This window comes from Chroicocephalus ridibundus, chromosome 5 (assembly GCF_963924245.1).
Source record: "Chroicocephalus ridibundus chromosome 5, bChrRid1.1, whole genome shotgun sequence".
Lineage (NCBI taxonomy): Eukaryota > Metazoa > Chordata > Aves > Charadriiformes > Laridae > Chroicocephalus > Chroicocephalus ridibundus.
Genome location: NC_086288.1, coordinates 60568686 through 60594453, shown reverse-complemented (window position 1 = coordinate 60594453; position 25768 = coordinate 60568686). Strand labels below are relative to the sequence as shown.

Sequence of the window (25768 nt, the reverse complement as noted above, 5' to 3'; positions counted from 1 at the left end):
CTGAGTTATTGGTAGAATCGAGTGCCAGGCTGAGTCCAACTCCAGTCGTATGAGTGTTGGTGCCTTAACTGATTGTCCTAATTGTTCGAGTAAAGCAAAAAATTATCTGGTTGTGGGTACAAAATACCACCCTGGATCAGGACTAAGAAAACTTTTGGATTCAGGTCACGGTGCGGAGATCTTATTGTTGCAGTTCTTGCCTTCCTTTGCCTAATATTCCCAGTATTTCTCTTTTACCTCTGTGTAAGTATAATGCTCATATTCAGAAGACATAAACCAAACTGTGCTCATGAGAGTCTTGAATAGCCCAGTGATGACAGCCTAAACAGAAAGTATTGGTGGTTTAGTGTGTCATATAGACAATGGCCTTATTAAATTCTTCTTTAAGAGTCAATGCATTAACAGTTTTTTTTTCCTTTATTGCAAGCAGTTATATTACTTTAGAGCAGCTCCCATTTCCTAATATACTTTTCAAGATGAGCCAATCTTGTAAGCTACAAGGTGTCATCAGTTCCCAATGTCAGTGAAGTTGGCCAAGGCAGCTCGGTGATTCCACAGACCAAGGACTCTACAAAGAACTGTCCTTCAGGTATAGTTTGACATTTGTTTGCTTTTATAGGTTTTTAACCAACAGCACGGCATCATGTGATTCTGAGTTTCTGTGCTTTTTTTTTTTTCTTCAGGGCACGTATAGGCAACAGTCCATTTTGTATACTCAATATTTAGACTGTATAGCATAAAAGGCTAACAAAATGCAACTTGTCTTAGAGCACTGGGGTGTGCCACCTATTACTTGCGAAAGGAAATAAGGATGCTGAACTAGATAAATATGATCTGTGTTTTAGTCCTGCAGGTTTTTTTTAATTGCCTGTTACTTCATTGCCCAAGGTCAGTCTTGTCAGACAAGTGGACCAACAGTTCTCTAGAGTAACATAAAACCATTAAGTTGCTCTTTGATCTTGCACCTTCTTTAGAACCTTTTAATCAATTAACCATGAAGCTACTCAGCTTGTCTTATTTCCTGCACATAAAACTACTTTGGTCGAGCTGACACATTACTACATTATAGATCAAAGATTGAAGGAAACTTCACATCCAGCCAGGATAATTATGTGGATTTTTTCTGAATCTGTTATATACATTTTCATGCCTTGGATGGAGGAAAACAGCATTTTGATCTAGATTGAATTAAAGGATTCATGTGTATTTTAAAGGGTGGCTAAATGGGTTTGTGCATGATTGACCTTACACAAGGTGTGGATAGATTTCATGGCTAGGTTGCTGAGCCTCAACTGTCCGTCTGTCCTTTGAGAGTACCCACTATTGATAATAATAGGAAACATGACCTGCTGGAACATGAACACTGGTCTCTTGTTTAGGCTGCCTTTAAATAAGAAAGATAATTTAAATATTGAATGTATTGTAATGTGATACAGATTTAAATTCTTTTACCCAGGGATTAAATGTTGATCACGGAAAGAGTTGTGGTTTCAGGCTTGTAGGGACACATTTCTGTCTTATTTGTGGGCACAAAATGTTTTTTTTTAAATCAAGAATCAGAGCTACCTTTGCTATTCTGTTCTTAAAAATCTGTGATTTTTGATACTATTATTTTCTAGTTATGTGGGAATTAAGGTGTTTCAAAATACACGCTCCATTACTTCTGGCCAAATACTGGAATACGCAAACAGCTTCAATCGGCTCCTGGTTTGAGCTTCTCCCTTAAGTGGGACAGAGTGTCACCCACACCAGTCCAACGGAGCAGAGCATCTGCTCACTCGGATTTTGCTTAAGGCATATTTTGCACAGCTGTTTCTTGTGGGATTGGCTTCTTCTTCTTCTGCCTGCTGATGCCGAAAGCGAAGATGGCCTGGCCCAGAGAAGAGTCACCTGGTGCCTGTGCACTAGTAGCAGGTAGAAATACCAATAACCGCCACGATCTCTAAAGAAAAAACTGGTCCTATGGATTTCTTTAAACCAGTAAAGAAGCATTTTTGAAAGAATCCACTTTGTGAAATGTCGGTGTACCATATTCTTCACAGACACTCCCTTATTCTCTGAAGACATATCTTGCGTCTAGACTCTCTACGCTTAAAAGTAGATAGGAAATAGGAACCCTTAGAGCTGCTATAACTCACATTATTTTCCTGCTAAGTTTAAGCCACGCTCTCTTCGCAAATCTGCATTGATTTTCCCGAATGTTACACTTCCTTTAGCTAAACAGCTCCCTGCTGATGTTTGTCATCTTCCTTTTAAGCTGAATTAAAAGAGAATGAACAATTTTGTGGATGGCATGAATAAAGTGCTCTTTGATAGATATACTTCTTGTCTTCTGAACAAAGAAGAGTACATTCAGCTCTTGGTACTAAGGAAGAAATATTTTCCTTAATCTCCCTCTGTACAAAATCCTCACTTAAGTCTAAATGGAAATTTCCCAGAAAAGGAAAGGATATTTGTGAAACTTGCTTTTACATTTACCACTGAATTATGGTTTTTGTGCTGGATTTAAGATTCAGTGGGGTGCTTTCCTTTTGGGATTTGAAAAGACACAAAAATCCAAAAGGAGTCAGTAGGAGGTTACGCTTGATTTTGAGCCTCCAGCAGGCCAAACTTTAGATTCTCTTGTTTGTTTTCTTTCTACCTCAAGCTATAAATCATCCCAGATTCATCAAACTGTTTGCAAATCTAATCCAAGCTGGACCAAGTTACAGACTGGTCCAAGATGTAAGAGGTAGGTTTATAGTAATGCCTGAAAACAGGAAAGACTTTAGATCAGAAAAGAAAAACTATCTGGTTTCATTACATGTGGCTTCAAGTTTCATTACAAAAGGTTTTACATGGCTTTGATCCCCTAATTTGGCTAAAAACAAAAAAAAAAAAAAAAAGAACAAGAATAAAGAAGCGATCTGCATGTGCACACAGCTATTCCAGTGCGTGCAAGTGACTAAAATAGATCCGCCGTACCCCGGTGAACTCCAGTGCGTGCCACGCGGAAATGCTGCAGTTAAACGCACAGGGCGCAAAGTCAAGATCGACGAGGTCAAACTGCCTCGCTCACTGCCGGCTGCCTTGAATTCTGAACCATCCCCGCTGTTGTTCAGAGCTGCTCGGGGGAACCAAGAAGCACAAAGAAGTTCACATCCTGAAAAACAAACAAACAAACAAACAAACAAACAACAGTATGTACTTTCTACCCTGTATATGTGTGTATATATATACACACACACTAAAGAAAAGATTTTACAAGAATCTGTTTTCCATAATGCTTTCCTATGGAGCCACAATTAAATGAGTCTTTAAAAGTGAGTATTAAAGGAATGACTTCACTAGAAGCAGTTTTACTACAATAGTACTCACTTCATTTTAATTTTTTTTTGTTTAAAGACCTCCTGTCTTTCATTTTTGACTGCTGTTGCTGAAGAGGAATTGCCAATTCTCTGTGCTCCTCTGGAGCTTGGAGGGCGGCAGTGAATGAAAAGCGAGCTCCTTTCCCACAAATCCTCGGCAGGGCGTACATGGGGGAGAGGGGCACTGCCAAGCGAGAGGGGCACAAAGGTTTTTCCGAAGTAACGCAAGCAATGGCTCCTTTAGCCAACAGGCTGGAGGATGGACCGCCGTTCTAAACCCAGGTTTGCTGCACTGAAACCGTAACTCCTTTTTCTTAGCAGATAGACGTTGTGGTGGCTCCAGGCCAGCGAAGCTGGGTTTGCAGCTGCTTTGCATCACTGAAACAGCGTGAAGCAGCTTGAGCCTATAGTGAATCTGGCCCTAGATGTCTTAAATCTGTAATATTTTCTTCTCTATGGGCTAATACCGTTGTTTTTCTCCATTTTACAAGCCTGTTCATTACCATGTGAAATTCGAATGGACTGTGGTCACTGCTGCCAAAAGGAGTTATTCCCAAACAGTTCTTTCATGTCAGCATGAAGTAACAGTAGGATGACTTCTGCGGCTCGCCACTACTTTCTGGGCTGTTAAGTGTCCTTTCTACAAAATTTTGAAAATATAGGGCTGTATCTATTACCCATGAGCAATTGCAGCAGTTAATTCCCTTGTACGTTCACTGCCTAGCAATTTGATATAGCCAGAGCTCGTTCCTTTTTATCATTCTTATTTCCCAGGCACTCGTACCTTACCTTTTTGATTGTTTATTCTTTGTTCTCTTAGTAAAAAAAAAAAAAAAAAAATTGGTTTGGGCATATTTTTTGTTTGTTTGTAGCTTTTGAATGTGGTTGCTGAGCAGATTTTCAGGTAGGACTAGGTCTCTTTAGCCTTCCTTTTAATTAACCTGAAGCTGCGAGTGCTTTTCAGAGTGAAAATGAAGAGGCCTCACTCTCCATGTCACACACAGAGTGTGTGTGGGGGTTATTACTTAAACATTTTGTCAGCCACCGTTCCTGCTGATTGGTACAAGCACTTTGCTGTAACAGTTTAATAAATAATGCTTGTTTTTTTCAATGCTTAAATATTGATTAACTTCAGAGTGTTCTTTTCCATCACCAGCATGGTGTTTTGCCCCCACCAGATGCCACCAGTTATCTGAGTGAATGCACAGGCAGGAAGGTGATTGCTGTGACTCATGGGGAAGGGAAGGGAAGGAAGAAGTGTCTCATCTGGGAGGGCTGTGGGAATGGCAGGCACAGCCAGGTCCGGAGCCGGGTGGGTGGGAAGGCGGGGGGAAGTGAGTAGCTTCTGGAGTGCCTGGAGCTGGAGGGAAGCTGGGGGTGAATGCCAAAGGCCCGTCTGTGGCTTGTGATAGGGGGTGGTGAGCGCTGTTTTGATCAAGTGGGAGTTAACAAACCGTTTGCTTCTCAACTTGAAGCTGCTTTGCAAAGTTTCTCATTAGGCGGTTGTTATATTATTATTATTATTATTATTCAGGATAACACGAACCTTTTTTTGCAGTGCAGTCTATGCAGTCTATCCATGGTCTCACTGGCTATTCAGACACAGAAACGTGCCCAAACCTTCCTCTCCACAAAAGGCATACGAGAATTAGGTAACTCTTAGGCCCCTTCTTCTTCCTCCTCTAGCCCTGGACACACCACATTAATTATTTCTAGGGGTGTACTTGGCTTAATAGCTTTGTTCGATAATAATGTAAAAGTTTGTTCAGCAAAAAAGAAGGCAACAATTAATAAATAATTCCTTCTGATTTTTCTGAGAGTTTAGAAACAATGCTTTTTGGTAGATCTATGTGTTTTCTGCGGTCGCTTTTATTTGCTGTTGACATTGATTTGTGTCCTTACCTTTTTCCTAGAAAATAATTATATAACTGCTCAAAAATGGGTGAACTGATAGGAAAGGAGATTTAATAATAAAAATTAAAATAATAATACTGAAAAAGATATAAAAAGAGAGAAAACAGGCAAACTTCATACTCTTTAAACTTGCTATTTCAAAACAGCAAGCAACTTCTAAAGCACAGCTCAGCCGGCACTGCTCTTATTGCTGTTACCATAGCAGAAACACAGAAATGTGATTAAATAAATAAAGCTGATCAGGAGCAAAAAAACAAGTTTGCAGTAAAAACAGCTCAAGTTAACCTATTCTCAGAGGACTTTGAAAGAAAACATACTTCTAAAGATGTGCTGTGAGAGATTTTAGGCACAGCTGCAGGAAAAAAAAGGTATCCTTTCCCTCTCTTTAGATGAATTAAATCTGTCCTGGACATTAACCAACGTGGACAAATGGGCCATCATACAGAAACAACAGACTGAAGCCCAGAATGTGAAAAACTATGAGAAAGAAGAAAAACGTCCTGGAAAAAGGCTACTGGATCTTTTTAAGGAACTTTAATGACAGCGTAAGCAACCCAGGCACTTTAATTCTATCTGTACTTGTTCCTTGTGATACGGGAAGTATCCTAAAAGGAATTTAAATAAAAAAAAAGAAAAAGTTCTAGCAGACAAAAGCGGATAACAATTCTCCTGGTCTGAGTCTATAAATCCATAAAATATGTAAGTTTATATCTATATATGTCAGACTGTTCCACGGGAGGTAACATTTTCCAAATTATAAAGGGCATGAAAATGTCTGATCTGTGTAGCTGGATGCGTAACCTGTCTCACTTTAAGGCAGGTCCTCTGATCCCGCTACAGATGTTAACGAATATGTAAGAAAGGAACAAAACCCAAACCTTAATCTCCCCTATGTAGTATAGGGCAGCGACTGAGAGTACTGAGGCTTGATGTTTAGAACTAAAGGAGTTTACCTCTGAGCTGGAAGGAAATAAAAGGATGGCGTTGCAAAGACCAGAAAGCATTACTAAGATCAACATTTGGAAATTAAGCTGTGGATCTGGGAGGCAGTTTTAAAGTCAGTTCCCATGGCTGAGCAAAATTCCTGCAGCATGGGTGTCATGCTGTAGAGCTGGAGCGTGTTTGCTGGGGCCGTGGATAGCCAGAAGTCTTGCTGTTCAGCGAGATGGCTGTTTTTTCTCAGCTTGACAAATGACACGCAGCACTGACAGAATACTTCTCCTTTGCTGGCCATCACCCCTACGGACACTGGCCAGAACAGCAGCAGCAGGAACATACCCTCCAACTCTGATTTAATCACATGGAGCCCAGGAGACTAGTGAATAGAGCTGTTAACTCTCTGTTTGGTTTGCTTTTCCCATCTGTGTTTTATTAAACTGAGAGCAAGATTTATTCACTTTCTTAACATCGGGAGCTGTTGGTGTCCAAGATGATGGTTGATGTTAAGGTATACATACACAGTTTAACCTGGCTGAGGGCCAGAGAGGCCTATGATTTCCAGCCCTCGACTGTTTGCGAAAGGACACAAAATCCCTCTGCTCTCAGGCATTTCTGAAAGGATGAGCACCGCTACTTCCCGCTCTGCCAGGAACACAATACATAAAGAACACAGTAAAACAGTAGGCTCTCCAGGATGAGCCAGGCTCTCCAGGCATGCAGGCAAACACTTCAGTTTTACTTTACTCCTGACAACCCCTCCATAGTCACAACTACCAACGATTTCCTGATTTCCACTCCAGGAATCTTAAATAGATTGGAGATACCAGCTCAGTGTATAAATATTTCTTCTAAAAGCCAAGAATCCTGAATGGCTCAGCTGGGGAATTGCACTTTATGGGAACTGAAATGATGTGCCAGGCTCTCCACTGTAAGGTGGGAGAGCTGAAGCACAGACACTTGCGTGCCTGATCAGCTACTGCCAGAATAACACTCGCTTCTAAAGGAGAAGAGGAACCAAAAGATGGGATTTTGAACAGCTTCGAAAGGTAAACTTTTCCTCAAACAGTAAGGTTAACCCAAGATAGAAAGATCACGTGTGCATTTTTCAGAACTGTAAAGAGGTTTCTTTTAAATCAGTTTCAAGCAATAACAGATAAAGCTCCCAAAGCCCAGAGCTTCAATGCAAACAGCCTCCCAACATTCTTGATGCTTTCCCAAAACTTCTGGGCATTTTCTTCTCAATAACAAGCTCCTTTCCAAATGTACCGCTCTCCCCCTCATCTCAATCACCACTCATCTCATCAAAAGTAGCATGGTGCCATCCACCTTCTCTATTGCCTTACGGCTGTCCCTGCAAGTACACTGTGCATCATCAGGTCTGCCAGGTTTGTTGTTATCTACAAAAACTCTGCATTTGGGTCTTTCCAGGCCAATGCCTTCATAAAATCATATGAATATCATACTGACTGACACACCTATACCGAGCATCGTCATATTACAATGGTTCTTGTCATGCTACGCTTCATGGTACCCCCATATGGCAATAAAAAGTATTCTGAATACAAGACAAAATTATTATTTCAGTAGAGCTTAGAAAAGAAACTGTATCTCTCAAAGCTTATTCAAAGCCTACCATTGGTTTGCTTAAAACAGTACTTCTACCACTCACATATCCACCTACCCCGGAAACTTTAATACAGGCTGCAGAATCTGGTTCCCTGTGTGATAGTTCCTGTTCTGAATTGACTTTCAGTGTTGAACAAAAAAAGCAATGACTTTTGTTAACGTTTCATTCAAGAAGAATGGTCTTTTTCCATGCTCTTTCACATTTTTATCATCTGTGAGATGACAGTAGGAGCTGTGCATGAGCCAGTACAAATTAAGCAGCATTCATGTGCTTTCTTTTTTATAGCTTTTAAGAATACTGGCAGAAAACGATGGAATCTGCAAGTTTCAGTTTTCTTGGTTTCTAATGAAAAAAGAATTTGAATTCTATGCAGTGTTAACTCGAAGTGAGGAAACTGGTCACTGTACTGAGCCGCATCCTTCAGACTCAATGCTGTTTATGCATTTTATTCAATCCATTAAAAAGCAGACTGTATGAGAGCAATTCCTATAGCAAGAAGCAGACCCTAGAGGAGAAACCTAATCCCTGAGCACTGCGTTAAAAGCTGCATAACTTCTGTTTTTGAATGAAAACCTGTGCCTGGAGTGTTCTGTACTGAACTAAATTCTCCACTGTGCCAGCTACACCTATAGCTACAGTTCCCTCAGACCCCCATTTCCCCTTTGAGGAATACAGCCACGAGGCAGCCTGTTACAGCAATGTTACAAGAAACTTGATGTAGGCATGAGAAAGGTTTCAGGTGACCCATCCCACTGATAAAGTTACCTCTTGTCATGCACGGTGGCACACCTTGTAGGTGCTTAAGGACTTTTGGTGAGAATGCCGGGCTGCTCAGGTTTCTAAGGAGAGTCACTGGTTGATGTAGCTGCATTATATTTCTCCAGAGGGGTGGGTGCCAAAGTTGTTTGTTTGTTTGTTTGTTTGTTTGTTTTCCTAATTCTTAAGTTTTTGTTTTGTTCAGCTTACAGACCACAAAAAGACCCTGTCTTGATGGCCTCATGGTCACGGGTAGCTGCTAGCATTGCTTGAATAGCAGTGCAAGGTTCCTCTTTCTCGGTCAGCGCGAGGACAGAAAGCAGGCCAACTCCAGATACCTGGTACGGGGATTTTGATCATACGCAGAAAAAGAACATTGTTTATCCAAGAATGCCATATAAGTACTGTTGTGTAAAAGTGGCTTCTTTTTCCGCAAAACTTCCCTTATTTACAGAAGATTATTTTAGAAGTCATAGAAACTGCAAAGGCGGCCTCATCTCAAAGGTTGTTTCATTGGATATTTAGACAAATTCTGAAGTACGCTAGTAAAATAAATACAGAGGTATCTGTAAAAATTATATTAAAGAAGAGAAACCTGGTTAAGTATCATCCCATCCAATTGCTTAAATTTAAAATATTTAGTCCAAGATTAGTGAAAATTAATCCCTCTGAAGAATCCAATTACTTGCTAAAACAACTGTCAAATTGCCATTTGTGTAACCATTAAAATATTAGGATAGACTCAGTCTGCCTCTTCACGCAGCGTACTTTATGTATAAGTCTTTTGTTAATTTTGGTATGAGATCAGCTGTGTTCGTAATGAACCGACATTTTCAGATGTCACTGTCTGTAGGTGTAATAATCCCAAGTTAATTCCTTCTTCGGATTTTCAGCAATGAATACACTAGATCTAGGGTTGGATTTTATTCTGCTTTTTACCAAATATTCTCTGCAACTACAGGTGTTTAATTAAAGGCTGTTAGACAATTTAAACTTCTCAGAAGAATACAAATAAAAGCTGTTAATGAAGTAAATATCTGTTTAATTTACAAACATCAGTAGCATTACTGATATCAGTCCAAATAAGACAAAGCACACTGCATTACACATGTACATCTAACTTTTTTGTAAAAAAAATAATAAAATAAAATTGAAAAACATCTGCATTTTTACAGGGTACCCTGGGTTTTACTGAAAGAAGAACACAACCCACTATCAATTACCAGTTCTACATTATAATTTAGCAGCAACATGTTAACATGGGGAACATTAGGGCAGTAAAGTAGTTTTATTATTTGGGGAAAGTCACAGTTCTTGATAGCACAGCCTTTTTTTCTTTTTTTATAAAAAAGGTAAAGAGCTCCATGGGAATATTAATTTATAAAGATCTACCTTCTAATGTCATTTTCTACACGCCATCTTATTTTCTGTAAGTACTGTAATATAGGGAAAATTAACTTCTCTACAATTGCCACCTACTGTAAAGACATTTTCTGTCATACATTACAGGTTCTTGGAAGGTGTCCTGAATATCTGCTGTATGTGAAAACTGCAGATTGTCATCACTTTCAGATTCAGGGACACCAAGTGGACAGATTCTAAGGAAAAGAAAAAGGGAAGGGGAGGAAAAACCAGACCAAAAACATTTACCCCAAGACGACATGCTACGTTAGTTCTATTGCAAAAAATCCTGATTTTAAGTCCTTTTAAAAAAAAAAATAAAAAAAATTACAAAAATACTGGGACAAATATAAATTAATATATATTAAAGCATTGAAAAACAGTAAAAGGGATGGCCTAAAAGGGTTAAGTACAATGTACTTTGATACAATAAATATTTCTCAATGAAACCGAATACTGTATAGAGTTGTTTAGAACTCATAGAAACAGAAATCCATATTATTACTAATTTATCCATCAATAATCTATTTTTATCATCCCCAAAAAACATTTATATTACAAAAAATTAATACTGGAAAAGGGCAGATAAACACTTTTTTATGCTTCTTTTGCTAACATGCTGACATAAAAGTATACATCATCAGGAGATTTCAGGATTATAGTATATTCTCGTATCTCCCGTTTCCCATCCATTAAATGGGACCCCGTCTTCTCAAGATGCTTAATAATTCCAAAGGATAAAATGTATTTCATACAATTGTTACTTCTGTATAATCTGATTCTTTTCACTCATAATGCCTCCTCCTCCATAGGTAAGTGATTTGTATGGCCTGTCAAGACAATAAAATATACTGATACGAAAGTGAAAAAACAAGCCTCGTGTTCTGGTCAATATTTCATCTCTGAGCTGTGAAGTTGAAAGTCACATGTGTATAGTGTCAGTGTATCTTCAGCATGTTATAAAGAAGAATCCATGTTAAAAGCAGTTAAAGTTTCCCATCTCTGTTGCAATGTTACCAGGTCTTTTTTTTTTTTTTCTTCAAAGCTCCTCTTGGTTATGAGAAGTCTCAGTTCAAGCACTTGAATCTTTTTTCAAATGAAGAAAAAGTCTTTATTCTCATAATAAAAATAAGTCTGTTCTGTATTTTACAATATATTTCAAATATTTCCACTATGAAGCTTTAATTAGTCCGACACGGTCAATAAGTATACAACATTTTCAAAAGACAAGTGTGACAGGGACACTTAGGAGGGACAATTTGTACAGCCACACTTCACCACTTTCTCAACCTCGTCCACAAATGACGACCCGTCAGTGCATTCAAAAGAGTATTTCCGTCTCTTGCTCCTCAGTGGTCCACAGCACTGCCCGGTTGAACATCCTCCTTTACATTCTAGTCTCGATACCTTCTTGGTCGTCTGGCACGCAGCATACCCTTGCTGCTTTTGGTAGTAATCTCGGATTCGTTCCCCTCGACAAGAGATTTCTGTAGAAAACAACATTTAAAATAAGAGAGACACTTCTGAGACACAGGTCAAAGAGCGGCTGACGTTGCTAAGGAAGATGCTGTGTTTCTAATTGCAGTTGGGATGGATATTTTAAAGTTTGACTCAGACCGTATATCAGAAACTAGGGGTTCTAGCAAACGTAATTTGATTAATGCTGAGTTTTATTTCCTATACCTCCTATTTTCAGCAAAGTTTATATTATGTATATGTAAACCATAAATACAAAGCTATTACAATGACAAGAAAATTGGAAGCTTAAATCTTTTCCTCTTTTATAAAAATACACATCTTCTGTTCCTACATTGCTTGCAGCTGGTTCTATTTACCATAGGGAAATGTTTCAGAGAGCATGCAATTTAATTTATTAGACCTGGAGTTTAATATTATTCAAACTGTTATTTAATACAAGTTACATTCCACTAACTTCATAAATTACTGAGGTATAAAAGCAGCTAAAAATGAGACATCTGTTAAAAGTTCTACAACCATACTCTTCTATTCTGTTCACATCTATGTACAATACAAAATAAATGCCATCTGGGGTAAGGGAAGGAGAGGGAGAGGGAGAGCTTTGATAGACAAAGGAAAAAGAAAAAGGTAGGGGGAAAAGTCATCCTGTTTTCATCCGTCTCACCTGCATAATTCGCTGTGATAAATCAGTTGAAGCTGAGAGGTCAAAAGTAGAGTTTGTGATAAAACTAGGAGCAGAATCATTGGATTTGGCTTCTCAGTTGCAGAAGGCAGAGAAACAATAAATACAGAAAGATACAGCAGGTAAAAGGTAATAGTTCAATATAGTAAAAATGTGTTTCTGAATAAAGGCAAAAAAGAAATGTTTTCACAGCAAAACATTTGATGAAAAAATCCTCAAAATGGAAACAAGTTCATGGCAAGAGTTTGATTTGTCTCTCACTGAGATGAATTCTATTGGTAAAAAAAAAGCAACAAATGTGTATTGTGGGGGAAAAAAAAGTTGGTAATGCTTTTGGCTGTTCATGTTTTAATAAAAAAACCTCTTTTCTAAGACCGAAACAACATGATTTTTAATTTTTTTTTACCTTTATCACAGTTGTCCCCCGTGTATCCGCTGCTGCATTCGCAATATGGTTTCCCAAGTCCTGAAAGCCTGCATTTGCCATGTTTACACCTGATGGATTGGCAGGGGTTAAACAGCATTTCGTCTTCATCACAGAGGACTCCCCCATGTCCCTGCAGGCATTTACAACTGTATGAAAACGCATTGATCGGCAAGCAGGTACCATGCACACATCTACAGGGGAAACAAGCCCAAGAGAATAAAAATAAATTATTCATCAAAGTTCAGGCTAAGCAACATTGACTACAAATACTTTGGACTGTACTTGGAAGAAATTGCTTTTGTTTCTAATGGACTTTTTTCAGCGAGATGCAGTGAAGTGGGTTAGAATTGGTACGCAGGTTTATACAAAACAGGCTGCAGTACAGAACTCTCTCTCACCAGAAAACAGCCACTGTAGATGTGTTATGGAAGACTTTTACAGGCCACAGTTATTAAAACCAACATTTCCTGTCTACCTAAATTTTCAGTATGCTTTTGAGAAGAACACGGCAAAATCAAGCCCAACCATAATCCACTAGAATTAAGTAGAGAAAAAGGTTACTCACCTGAAAATCTGGTTTTTGTATCACTTAAGAAAAAAAATAAATTGTCACTCATGAAATATGGGCTCCCAGCACAAAGACAGGTCAGGCACTTCCTAACTGAAGCATTTCTGACCCAGCAATGGCAGTTTCAAAGCTGAACACATGCTCCCCCATCAAATACATTAGTCTGCATTGCCAGCTGCCAGTAGCGTGGTCATATCACGTATGAGGCAGGTCTTCGCTTCACTGAAAGCCACCAGCACTCATCTAGTACGCATGCGGAAATTCACACTAGATGAGGTTGCACATTTTCAAGTCTCACCCAAGTGATTAAACTAGCTACTCTGGCAGTTGAGCTTCGGTAAGCATTTGTGGCAGGCTCAAATCCTGTTGTTAGACAAAAAAAGGCTGTGGTTAACTCATCTGCTCGGTTCTGATGTACAGCATGGGAACACACAGTGGTTTTACTTCTCTTGAGAGAGAGCTGGTGTTTCCCAAAAGGAGGGTGTTTAATTACCTGTTCCTAAGTGTAAGCTGAAGGCTAAGGGAATCCATCTTCTGAAAACATCACCAATGACCACTTCCCTATGTTCATTTGGTGGCACAGGGTCAATAACTTTCTTCCTAGAAATAACGTTATTTTCTTTAACTGTTGTCTTGATACACAAGTTTTCTGTCTACACACTGTTTCCTAGGGAAACCTCAGTGAAGATTCCTCTGTAAGGGCAAAAGCAATCCTGACGTTCAAGGTCACGGTCACCCTCCCTAATGTTTCTCCTCTCTAATGTTTTTCCTCTCTGTATTGTAAGATCCCTGAGCCCACAGCCTCCTTAGTAGGTTGCGGCAGCCACCTAAATAAACATATAAATAAATGAAAATCTTTAGATAAAAAGTAAAATAAATAAATAAATCCCATTCGATCTAAAATAAAATCCTTCATTTAAATTTGAAGATGGTGAAAAAAATCATATAAAACTGCATTTCATAGTAAAAGAAGAGTTCTGCTAAGAACAATATCTCATTTTGAAATTTTTTAGATAACACAGTCTGGAAGCTTTTTGCTTTGTACGCTACTCCTGCAGTACAGTAAGAAATCTGGTAAAATTGAAAAGAATGCACAACACTTTTTAACTTTGACAAACTTGCATTAACTATTTTAAACTGCTTCAGTTTATAAACATCAACAAATTTCCCTCATCAGTGAAACCTACACTACAATTCTCCAACTGTACCCTTAATTTTGTGCAAGTACTTTAGGCACGATGTAACTTGGAGGAAAAAAGAGTATGGGAAGTCATTCTCATCACAGGATATTTAAACGAAAGGTGCAACACGTAGCCTCCATTCACATATCCAGTTTGGGATTAAAAACCGCAAATATAAAACTTAACTAATAGCTTAAGGACCCCCAACTTCCCTATTATGCAAGAGTCCGTACTTTTGAAGCAACTATGTTCCCTAAAAAATTCCAAATTTTCCTATGGTTGAAGTCTGATATTCCAAGACTGTTAGATTAAGCAACTCAAAATTGAAGGCTTAAGGAGTACCAGAAAAAGCAGATCGCTTTTGTTTAGTTTTCAGTATGTTTAGCATTTGATCTGTTCACCATTTACAAAACAACTACTTTTAGGACATCTGATGTATAAAGTTACTCAGGTGATGCTGGCATCATGCCATGTTCTACACAGGCTGTTTTAGATATCAAAGCAATCTGTGTCAGGATCTTTGGTAAAGTTCTGTTTGACTTAGAGGATGGTTAAATCTTAGCTAATGCCAACTCTCATACTTTTCCTTCCACCTGTTCTTTGAAGCCCTAAATTTCATCTTCAGACTGTACTGAAAGGAACATCAAGCAAAATGCAAACTCTTGAGCACAGTTTCATCTTACCTAATTTTAGGTACCTATGTTAGGCACCCAAGTCAGATGTATAATTGCCATAAGCTCCCCACACAGTCGTGGAGTGAAACGAGCTTATGCAGAGGGTGATTACACCACTTGAGGTCTAATTTACTCTTCAGAAATGTGTTCATTCCTTTACTGACTGCAGAGGAAACTTCGGTCGCTCTGTTCCGAAGTCAAGCACCTAAACTTGGGTTAAATAAATCTAAGCATTAAGCCATTTCATGGTGTGCAGGGATCTCTAAAAGATCCCCTACATTTTCGAAATGGAGATCACAGTGACAAGTCTGTTCCTCAGATAGAGTGAAATGTTATACCTAGACAGACAAAAAGCATCTATTCAATAGACAGGATTTAGAGATGAATCAAGAAATACAGAATCAAAGTCCCCAGGAACTAAAGAACAAAAACCCCCTCCTTCACTCCAAATAAACAATTTTGGTTTGGCTTTCTCTCCTAAAAGCTCCCAGCACTGTATACAGCTGAAACAAAACCAATACTTTCAAGAGCTAACAAAATACTAATGTTGTGCTCCCTTAATTCTACCCTTGATGCTGCCTGTATCTGATACTTGCCAAGTTTTGTAATTTACTGCAAAAAGCACTCCGTTTGGGTGCTGATGTATATAGTTATAAGAACCTATACAGAATTTTTCAAGGACACTTCAAAGAAATTCTTTGGGCTTTCTTATTATAGAAGTTGGTGGCTACAGTTCCATGTTATTTAAAGTATAAAATGGATATGATAGACTTGCATGTGTATTTTTCAATCTGCTGTGACTTCCTTTCTTTAAGTTACTGTGAAAGAGGACAGGGTAAGAAAAAGACCCATAAACAATGAAGTGCTATAATGATATGCCTCAAAAAAATCACTGCTGTGGCTTTGGGAAGAGTTCAAAACTTAACAGTACTGAAGGAGTCCACAACCAATGTAAACAATGTTAACTGCATTGTAAAGCATGCTAACTAGTGTATAAAGCTTTAAAGGGTTAGACTCTCCATACACATTATGTGAAAAGATCACTTAAACAACATTTTATATGGGAATTGAAAATCATCTTATTAGAATCTCTTAGCAAACTCAGGCCACTGGTCCTCAAAAATCAAAAGTTATATATGCCACAGCTCTGAAAAAGCAGCAGCCAAAAGATCCAAGCACGTTTACTTTAAAACCCCTCCCCCACCCCTCACTGCCCCCCCCCCAAAAAAAAACAACGAAAAAAGAGAGAGAAAAAACCAGTGTTTGCCAAACTGTAGTAGGGACAGTGGTAAGGGGAAACAGAATGACATCTTCTTGCCCATAACCAATAAATCCTGAAGAACTTTGAACTTCTGAAGTTTCTGATCTTCTTGTGCTGGGAGACCATAAGCCAAAACCCTGAATCTATCTCTATAGTCAATTTAAAAGATGAATATGCATAGATATCAATATACGCATATATACATATCTTTCACTCTCTCTCTACACATATATATACATGACCCTCTCTATAAACATACATAAAATGTCCAACCTAAAATGTTCTAGTCAAATCAGCAAAAAGAATTAGCACATGTGGACTTAAACAGAAGTTTACCATAAAGGTAGAAATCTATTTTCCTGCTAAAACCTGGGGTACTGTGAAAATAAAAAAAAAAATATTAGATATTTCTATTGTATCAAGCTTTTAAACACAGCAGAGAAAAATAATAATTGTATTTCCTCATTCTGTACAATTATAAGTAAGCAAATAGATATGTTTTTTCATTTGCAACTTCTTCTAAATGATTTTTGTACCAAATGTCATACCAACACTTGCATCTTGCATCGGTGTGGCCCATTACAGAAGTAGCCCATACAGAAGTACCTAAGAGCGTACCCCAGGCTTTAGGCAGGACTGCAGTGAGATGCGCGCATCTGCTCCCCTAAACTGGGAACTTTTCCTCATTAAGTTTATGGAAAGAAAATACTATAACCTGGATGCTGTTTTCATTTTTACATGCCCAGGATATTTTTTTCCTGCTGAAAAAAGTGCGAACTTTCATGAAAAAAAATATACATAACAGGAGGCTTATATGCATATTATACTACTGTAGTGTCTTGAGGAAGGACATACTTATTTCCAAGACATGGGTCATTAGTTTGTTGATCACAGAGGGGTCCAGTCCATCCTCCTTCGCACTCACAGGAAAAGCCCGACTGGCTGGTAGCATGGCATGTTCCATGCACACAAACTTTCTTATGACAAGGCTCGCAACCCGGCAGAATTCCCACTTGCAGTGGCACATTCCTGAAGTCCTGGAGTTCGCTGTTGATGTACAGATTACGGATGCAACCATGGAAGCTGGTGCCATTCTGTCCCGGAGACTGGCGTAAAGCTGCTATGTTATTTTTCACAGGCATGCCTAGGAAATTAATAATAGCAAATAACCAATGTATTCTTTGATACAAGTTTCTCTACCACTTTCCCTATTGTTTAAGCATTTTTAAAGAAACATTTCTTCCTAATTAATTATTCTTAGGTATTCAGCCTACAACCTTAAGCAATGATCTAGTATTTGAAAATTGTCCTAGTTGTCAAGCATGCATTTAAACCAGCTCCAGACCTGTAAGTCTCTAGGTCCAACTAAAGAGACGTATATAGGACTTCATACAGGAAGCTCGGAACTGTGAAAAGGTTCAGATACAGGCCTGTTTTTGACCTACTGCAATTAAGTCCAGGGTCACAGAATCACAGAATGGTTGGGATTGGAAGGGGCCTCTGGAGATCATCTAGTCCAGCCCCCTACCAGAGCAGGGTCACCCGGAGCAGGTTGCACAGGAACGCATCCAGGCAGGTTTTGAACGTCTCCAGAGACGGAGACTCCACCACCTCTCTGGGCAGCCTGTTCCAGTGGGATAGTACATAGTTTCTGAATCTTGTAAAAAGAAAAGTTGTTGAAATTTAGCAGTTGATACATGATTTTTTGTAAGCTGCTAAGATTCTCAAATCCAGAAAAATTTAGTAGGACCATCCCATCAATTTGGAGCTGGCATACACATTTCAAATGTGAAACTTTGCTAGTGAAAATTCTTGGAAAGAAAAACTCAAGAGGAGGAGGTTCCATTACTTTGAAAAATATTTTTGTTCAGCGTGTCTCAAAAACAGATAAATAAAAAAGCCTTTCATAGTTTCCACTGCAGTTTTTAACAAAGACAGACAGTAAGAACAATAATTTAACATCAAAATACTTATGTGCAGATATTTCTAGATAGTGCAAATGCCCCTGATGTTGGCAATGTTCAGAATAATTCCTCTGTTGTAGTCTATAATTGTTACAGGTGTAACTGGAGCAGGAGGTATATGCTATGTAGTTATCCTGTTGTGATCAGTTAAAATATTTAAGACTAATTCAGAAGGAGCATTACTGACAAACATTGTCTCCTTGTAAAAATTAAGTTTCTTCTACTCCTCCTACCCTCTGCTTTTTTTTTTTTTGGCTTTTTTTTTTTAAACTTATTGCCAACATATTGGTCTATATTAGTCCTTAAGATATTACATTAAAATAATTAATACAGAAATGCCTAAATACCTCCTGAGACTAATAAGTAAAGGAAATCAAAGTGTACTGAGCATTAGAAAAGGATCTGTCTACCTGAAAATCAATGCGCTTATTAGCTGCACAGGTTTATTCATAGGCAAAATTAACAATATTCATTCTGGCACTTAGTAAAGTCGCAACCAGAGAAAGACAAAACGTTCTGCATAGTTGCTCCTTAACCATGTAAACTAATACCCCTAATGGTTTTATGGAGTTACTCTGAACAGTTAAGAGTAATGCAGAAGTGCTACGCAACCTAATGAAGTAGATGTGCCTCTCATTTAGGGGTTATTGCAATTTCATTTGTGCTAAGCTTCAGTGATTATAAAAATGAACACTATTGCATCCATACTGCTGAAGAGCTTAATCTTCTTTGATCTTATCAGTTAAGTAAAATCATCTTGGGACTATTATATTAAAGGACTCAGACTACAAACAATCATTGCTTTCCATTTCCTCAAAACTATTTGCCATGTTCTCAAAATCCAGGGACAAGGCAGAGTCATCAAGGCCTCTTCACCCTGATGTCTCCCTTGAAAGCAACACTCAGCAAATGTCTGCAAATAGCAGAATACAGGCACTGAATTTATCCATTGTAAAAATAAAAGCTGCACAAAACTTAGTACACCAATGCAATGCTAAACTAGATGTTATGCTTCTGTCAAGAAATTTAGATATGATTTCTGGGAACCATATAAACATGTATCACACCAGATAGTATGAGATATATCACATGTGATTCAGAGAATTTTTTGTCTATGATCTCTAATATGGAAGACAGTTGGAAACTCAACGCAAGCATATACACAAGATTTTAGTCTATACGCTTTTGCTTCTTCTAGCAAGTTTCCAAGTGTTAGAAAGCCAAAGTGCGTGCAAAAGCTGCTCATATTCTTTAGCAATATTTCCTAGATAATTTTTAGATTAAGGTTCTTTATCAGGTAGGGAAGAACTGCCATAGAAACGATGCAGACAAATATTTCAGCTCTATTTTCTGAAAGGTAAGAAAATAGTTCCTGTCCCCCTTTAAGCTTTTGGTCACTGAACCTGACTACAGGTAAATTACCAAATTACTGCTCAAGGAGGCACATGGTAAGACCCCAATTAAATAACAGTCATACAGTAACACTGTCAGAATGAGTATCTCATTCAGAAGTGGCCAGAACAGAGCAAGCACAAATGAAAAGCAGCTGATGCCCTACCTGTCTCTGAAATAGGGACTTCTGTGAAACAAGGTGCCACTCTCAACTACCAAAATATGCTCTAATTTCTGCGAGAAGAATATGAAGTATCAGTGAAGTCTGTGACCCCTTTGAAGAGTTTTTGAGAAGAAACAGATTGCCCCTTAAGACTTCTTACAAAAGGCCATGGGCTTTCAATATGATTTACTGAAATCTGTTATAGAAAGACCGAAAAATATCTAGCGTGTGTATTCTGACAACACAAGAGAGCCATACAGTTGGAAAAAGGTTAAAAAAAAAGAGTATAAATCAATTAGCCCACTTTCTGTAAAAATAAAGTTAAATTACCCTTTCTAAACCAACGCAAATATTGTGACCCAAGAATAACTTTGTCAAAAAAAAAAGGGGGGGGGGGGAAGGAAAGAGAGAGAGAATGAAAGAGAGACAGAAAACCATACAAGGGCTTGCTGTCAAGTCTGAATTTCATCCTGCCAGCTGAGGTGATGCTTACCAGAAATGCCATTTTAACAGGGAGGTGATAAGAGTAAGTGTAAGCTACATGATGATATAGGTGTCAAACCAAGACTTTGGCAAAGATAAAAATACAGCATAAAATCCTAGTGAGAATTCTTAACTGATGGAAATGTGTGATTAAATTCTCTAAAAATTCTAGATACAGTTGGATAAGAAAAAATTGAATGAATCTCAAAAACATGTGTAATATAAAGATGTAAGAATGAAAACTCTCTCAAGAATTTTAAAGATCATAAATAGATAAACATAGTTAAAGAACAGAAAAGTTGAAGTGTTGAATATCAACCTACTGGTTGGGTTTTTTTGCTTTACTTTGTAATAATGTGCTTCTAATAATGGTTTTCATTCTGTTTTGGACCAACATTTTGTGTGACAACAGAAATAATTGTCTGCTTGGACCCTGCACGTGAAGAATAGAAATAGAAGGAACACAAAGCCTCTCTAAAGAATATGCACTGGGACAAAAAAAGACTCCTGCTTTTAGGAATCAAACCGCTAAAGGAAAAGGTTATTTGCAAAACTTATTTCTGCTGATACTTCAAAATGACGATGCAGATTAATATGATCCTTCCAATGAAGACACAGATCTGCAAGATGAAGCAGCAAGGAGGAGAAGCACACATCACAAATCAACAAGTAAGTGTTAGCACTGCACCGAATAAATGTTTATGGTTGGCAGTCTAGCCTCATTTCATTAAAAGGTGCCCATAACAGACAGGAGGATCATTCTGCACTAAGCTCGGCTTTCCAGAAATAGTAAAATTGGCCTTAGCAGTCATTAAATAACAAACTGATATTGACGATACAAGTAAGCAAGCACACAGTGTCGTCTTAGAATCTCGGACCATCTCTCCTTCCAAAAAATGTGGCATAGGAAACTCTGTAAACAACACTGCAGAAGGGATACACATGAAAAAATGCACATGTGCTTCCACAAGGCAATCCTCCTTTGAAGGGTCATGATATGACGCAATTTTAAAGGCAGCTCATACATTTGATAATTTTAATTCTTTTTTCTGCTGGTATGGGGAGTGATAACTAATGTCTTGTACTTCTTCCCATCATAGATGGAAGGAGATAATGACAAATCTGAAAAGATTTGGCAAAAAAGCGGAAGTGTTTCAAGGGAAGAATGGGGATTTTTAGAGACAAAAGTCAACTTACCCCTCATCACTTGTAACGGAGGCATTTGTTATACTGTTTTTTTAGGAGAAATAGACTTCTTCATGTGAATCACAGCACCTTCCTGTTTTGCTTTCCCATTAGAGATAAATCTAAGCAGCTACCCTAAGCTTTTCTGTGTATTTAGAAAGAGGATAAATAGCACCTTTGAGAAAACAGACATCTTACGAATGTATTACTGGTTGCATAGTTTTTTGCAAGGAGGCAAGATCCTCAAGTATAAAAACTTATTCTCAGACGCAAAAAATTTCTTAAGAATTAGACAAAATAAAAAAGACAGTAGGTATTCTTTTTACAGAAAGATCAGAAGGAGACTCCTTACATGTCTTCTGCCAGAGCATAAATAGAAGATGAAGACTGGTAGAAGATCAGCAGTATTTAAAAAGTTTGCTGAATAGCTCATCACTAAGAACTTAAGACTTGCTCCCAAGGACAGTAAGAAGGCACAAAGCAGTGGCTGAAGTTTCTGACTCTGTTACATAGGTTATGCAGGCCCAACAGAAAATGGTGGCTAAAACAATGGGCTTGAATCCATAGTTCTCCAGAGTAAATTGCGGCAAACGATCAAAAATGTTTCAAATAGTTTATCTCCACAATCACCTACTGACAGTTTCACTGAAACAAACAATTCTTTCTTCTCAAAACAACAACAACAACAAAACAACAAACCCTGCCACATACTGTAAGACAACTTTCCAGTTGTTTCCCTTCTTACCTGGTGTCACAACTCTATCAGCCCTAAGCAATAAGATTTCCAGGCAGAAACTATACTTCATGGTTTTATACCTTGCTCTTATTTCCTGCAGATAAGTGTGCAGTGAAATAGAAATGTAAAACATAATCGAAACAGAATGCTACCATTTGTGCTTTCCGAATAGGCAGTACTGCATCTTCAGGTAGCTAAACAATGTTAAACACACTTCTTTGGTATAATAAGAAGCTAGATAACAGTAGAAAATTACAGAATTTTACAGTAGGCATCGAATCTCTGTCCCAATAAAAAAGCAACAGGTGCAGTTTGAGGAGATACTGTTTGTTAAAATTGAAACTCTTGAGATTAAATGCTGAAGTTTCATCTTAAGGTGTTATCTCAATGAATGAGTCTCTTAACATGTGTTTATTAATATATCTTACCAGAGTAAATTAGCTATGATACTGTTAGTGAGAAGCAGTAAGATTCGCTTACCTCCTACATACAGTGGAGAATCAAAATTCAAAGTGGATTGCTTGGACAAATTGGTGATTATCTTGGGGCTTCCTCCATCAATAGATAAAGACAGAATCTGATCCATAGCCAACAGCTCCACAATGTGGAAATTGCCATCATTAATCGTTTCCACACTGCAAAATAAACATTAATATTAATTTTAAACAGTTGATGGTCTGGTTAGAACAGTTTTTGCGCTTCTTCGCTTTTAATAGTTAATACAGCTTCAGAACAGAACTTCTCCAGGAGAGCTAGATTTTAAGCAAGGACATGCGTATATGCTTAAGAGCTAATACAATATAAAACCCTGCCACCAGTACCCTATTAATAATACATATTGTAAATTAATAGCCCTTTTTCATTCAAAGTTATTCCTGTACTCATCAAGTAATGAACTGTGTAAATATAGATGATATTCTAAACATCAGTTGAAACACATTTACTAGGCAGGAAGTTGAACGCAAAAAGAATTTGGAGTTCTTCTACAACAATGATCAGAGGGCTGGAACACCTCTTGTATGAAGAAAGGCTGAGAGAATTGGGGGTGGTTCAGCCTGGAGAAGAGAAGGCTCTGGGGAGACCTTATTGTGGCCTTTCAGTGCTTAAAGGGAGCTTATAAGAAGGATGGGGACAGACTATTTAATAAGACCTGTTGTGATAGGAAAAGGGGTAATGGTTTTAAACTAAACGAGGGTAGATTTAGATTAGATAGCATCTGTAAAATAAAGGAAGATGATGTAAAGAAGAAATTCTTTACTATGAGGGTGGTGAAACACTAGGACAGGTTGCCCGGGGAGGTTGTGGATGCCCCATCCCTGGAAGTGTTCAAGGCCAGGCTGGATGGGGCTTTGAGCAGCCTGGTCTAGTGGGAGGTGTCCCTGCCCAGGGCAGGGGGCTTGGAACTAGATGATCATTAAAGGTCCCTTCCGACCTAAGCCATTCTGTGATTCTAATGTTATTTCAATATATTATTTTTGTGCGTGTCTGTGCATCCTACATGTTACATAGTATTGGGTTTACATATTTTGCAAGTCTGAAGGCCTGTGTTAACTCCAGTGATATATAAACCTACTATTTCATGGAATATGGAAATGCACCTAACCTTAGTCCTGCCAGACAAAATCACGTCATTGGACCAGACAGCTCCACTGATGCTACAATAAAGTAATTTGTTATCTTTATTAGGCATGGTTATATTTGTGTGTTCAGCTTCTGGCTAGTACAGTGAATACAGTATTATTTTTATTTTTTTTTCTTACCTACATATACTATTTCCTTCTGCTTACTAACAAGATAGGAACTCGCTAGTAAGAGAATGCCCCAAGGGTGTCACGCAGAAAAGGCTTATTTCAAGCATGGTGCTTGCGCTGTGTAAGGACAAGCCTACACATAGAATCATAAAATCATAGAATGGTTCGGGTTGGAAGGGACCTTAAAGATCATCTAGTTCCAACCCCCCTGCCATGGGCATGTCACCAGATACAAGAAATGGCTGCCTATGCTCAGCAGCCTCAATACCTACAAAGCAAATGTTTAAGTGCAGGGTAACTGCTCCGCACTTGAACACAGTTTAAGTACATCAGAGAAGGAAGAATATTATTACTCAATGCTGGGACTGAATAGATCATTGTACTTACATTACTTCTAGCCCATTTTCCACTGGAGAATTAAAAAGCTGAATGTATGGCTGCATGGAAGTTATGACAATGAGCTGTAGTCCAGAGACCAGACATTATAACCATTCCCATGAGAGCCTTTATTTGCTTCAGGGCACCATCAAATAAGTGAGCTTAAGCCTTTGAAAAAAGTTATTTAAATGAAGCAGTTGTACGATAGCCTGAGATGGACTGAACAGTCATACAGTCAGTTAGCTCTTCTCATTAGGAAAGCAGTATAGCTGAAATGGATTAGCTTCCTAAATCTCAAGGCAAAAATCAAGCAAATTACCCTATAACATCCTTAGCGATGTTTTAATTAACCTAACTGCTTTTGTCCTGGAACAGATCAGAAGCACTCACATGGTCATTTACAGCTGTGACACATTAAATAGCTTCTTAGCTATTTATTTCGAACGATAACTATGTGGACAGGCTCAGCTCAATACGGATAAAAGATCTGCGTGGTAGCACGGATGCTTTACATAAACTCAGCTCTATGTGAAAGTGCAAACACAACAAAGCAGAATAAACACTTTTCGGGAGTGGGCAAGAGCGGGACTGCCAGGATCCATGGGGGGAAGGAAAAGGTCAGGGTTCATCCTTCCTAAAGAGTAAGGTCTATTCAAGGTATTAAGAGGTTTATTTGCTGTGATCAAGCAACACAAAAAGTGCCAGGATTAATTTATTTAATACATTTCAATGAATCTGGGAAAAAAGTTGTGCTAAGAAATCGAAATGCATATGACTTATTGACTTAAGTAAGCAAGAAACCCTAAAATAATGTTCTTGTTCCAAGGAAACTTCTGTTATTTTACAACTTATTAACCTTTCACACAATAGTATTTAAAGGGATGACAGCAACACAGAACATGCATTTTTATAGCAAGAGGTCATTCCAGGGATGTATAAAACATAATGTGTAAAGGGAATGTGTCTCTGTTAAGAGTGATTATTAAAAGCTTCTAGCTTAAACTGTTTTGCTGGTAAAATTTTACTGCAGAAAGAGGAGCCCTCCTAGGTAAGGGTGGTTTAAATTAAAGGGGAAATAAACACAAGGCATATCTGTGCAATATTTCCTGCCAATGCACTTACGTTACTTCTAGCCCATTTCCCATTGGAGAAATGAGAGCTGAATTCATAGATCCTAATGAAAAGCAGTAAGAAAACCTGATTTAAAGCTTCTGGAACTCTGTGGAAGAATAATGATTTGGGAAGAAATATTCCCATATTTCCCATAAATATATGATGAAGACTAGTTTACAGAATGAAAAGGTTTTTGTTTTTGTTTTTTTTTTTGTGTGTAGAAAATATTTAACATTTAAAAATGGACATCCAGACAGAACAAAACCCAAGTGGATCAACTTTTCCCAAATAACCATCTCCAATGAATTAATTTTCTTTATTGGTCTTGGCACTGCCATCATCTCATT

At 38.2% G+C, this 25768-nt stretch overlaps 1 protein-coding gene across 5 annotated transcripts in view; it reads right to left on the bottom strand.

Moving 5' to 3' along the window:
• Positions 1-10017: 10017 nt before the first annotated feature.
• SLIT2 (slit guidance ligand 2) overlaps positions 10018-25768 on the bottom strand; it is a 266756-nt gene continuing 251005 nt past the window's right edge. For 4 of the 5 annotated variants that reach the window (XM_063336087.1, XM_063336088.1, XM_063336089.1 and 1 more), the window contains 4 exons: positions 22660-22814; positions 17112-17400; positions 12552-12763; positions 10018-11471 (listed from right to left, as the gene is read on the bottom strand). In XM_063336087.1, coding sequence (XP_063192157.1) covers positions 11230-11471; positions 12552-12763; positions 17112-17400; positions 22660-22814 — 898 coding nt within the window. In that variant the 3' untranslated portion in view covers positions 10018-11229. Of the gene's footprint in view, positions 11472-12127; positions 12217-12551; positions 12764-17111; positions 17401-22659; positions 22815-25768 lie in introns of all 5 variants that reach the window. The other variant, XM_063336090.1, reaches the window with a different exon arrangement.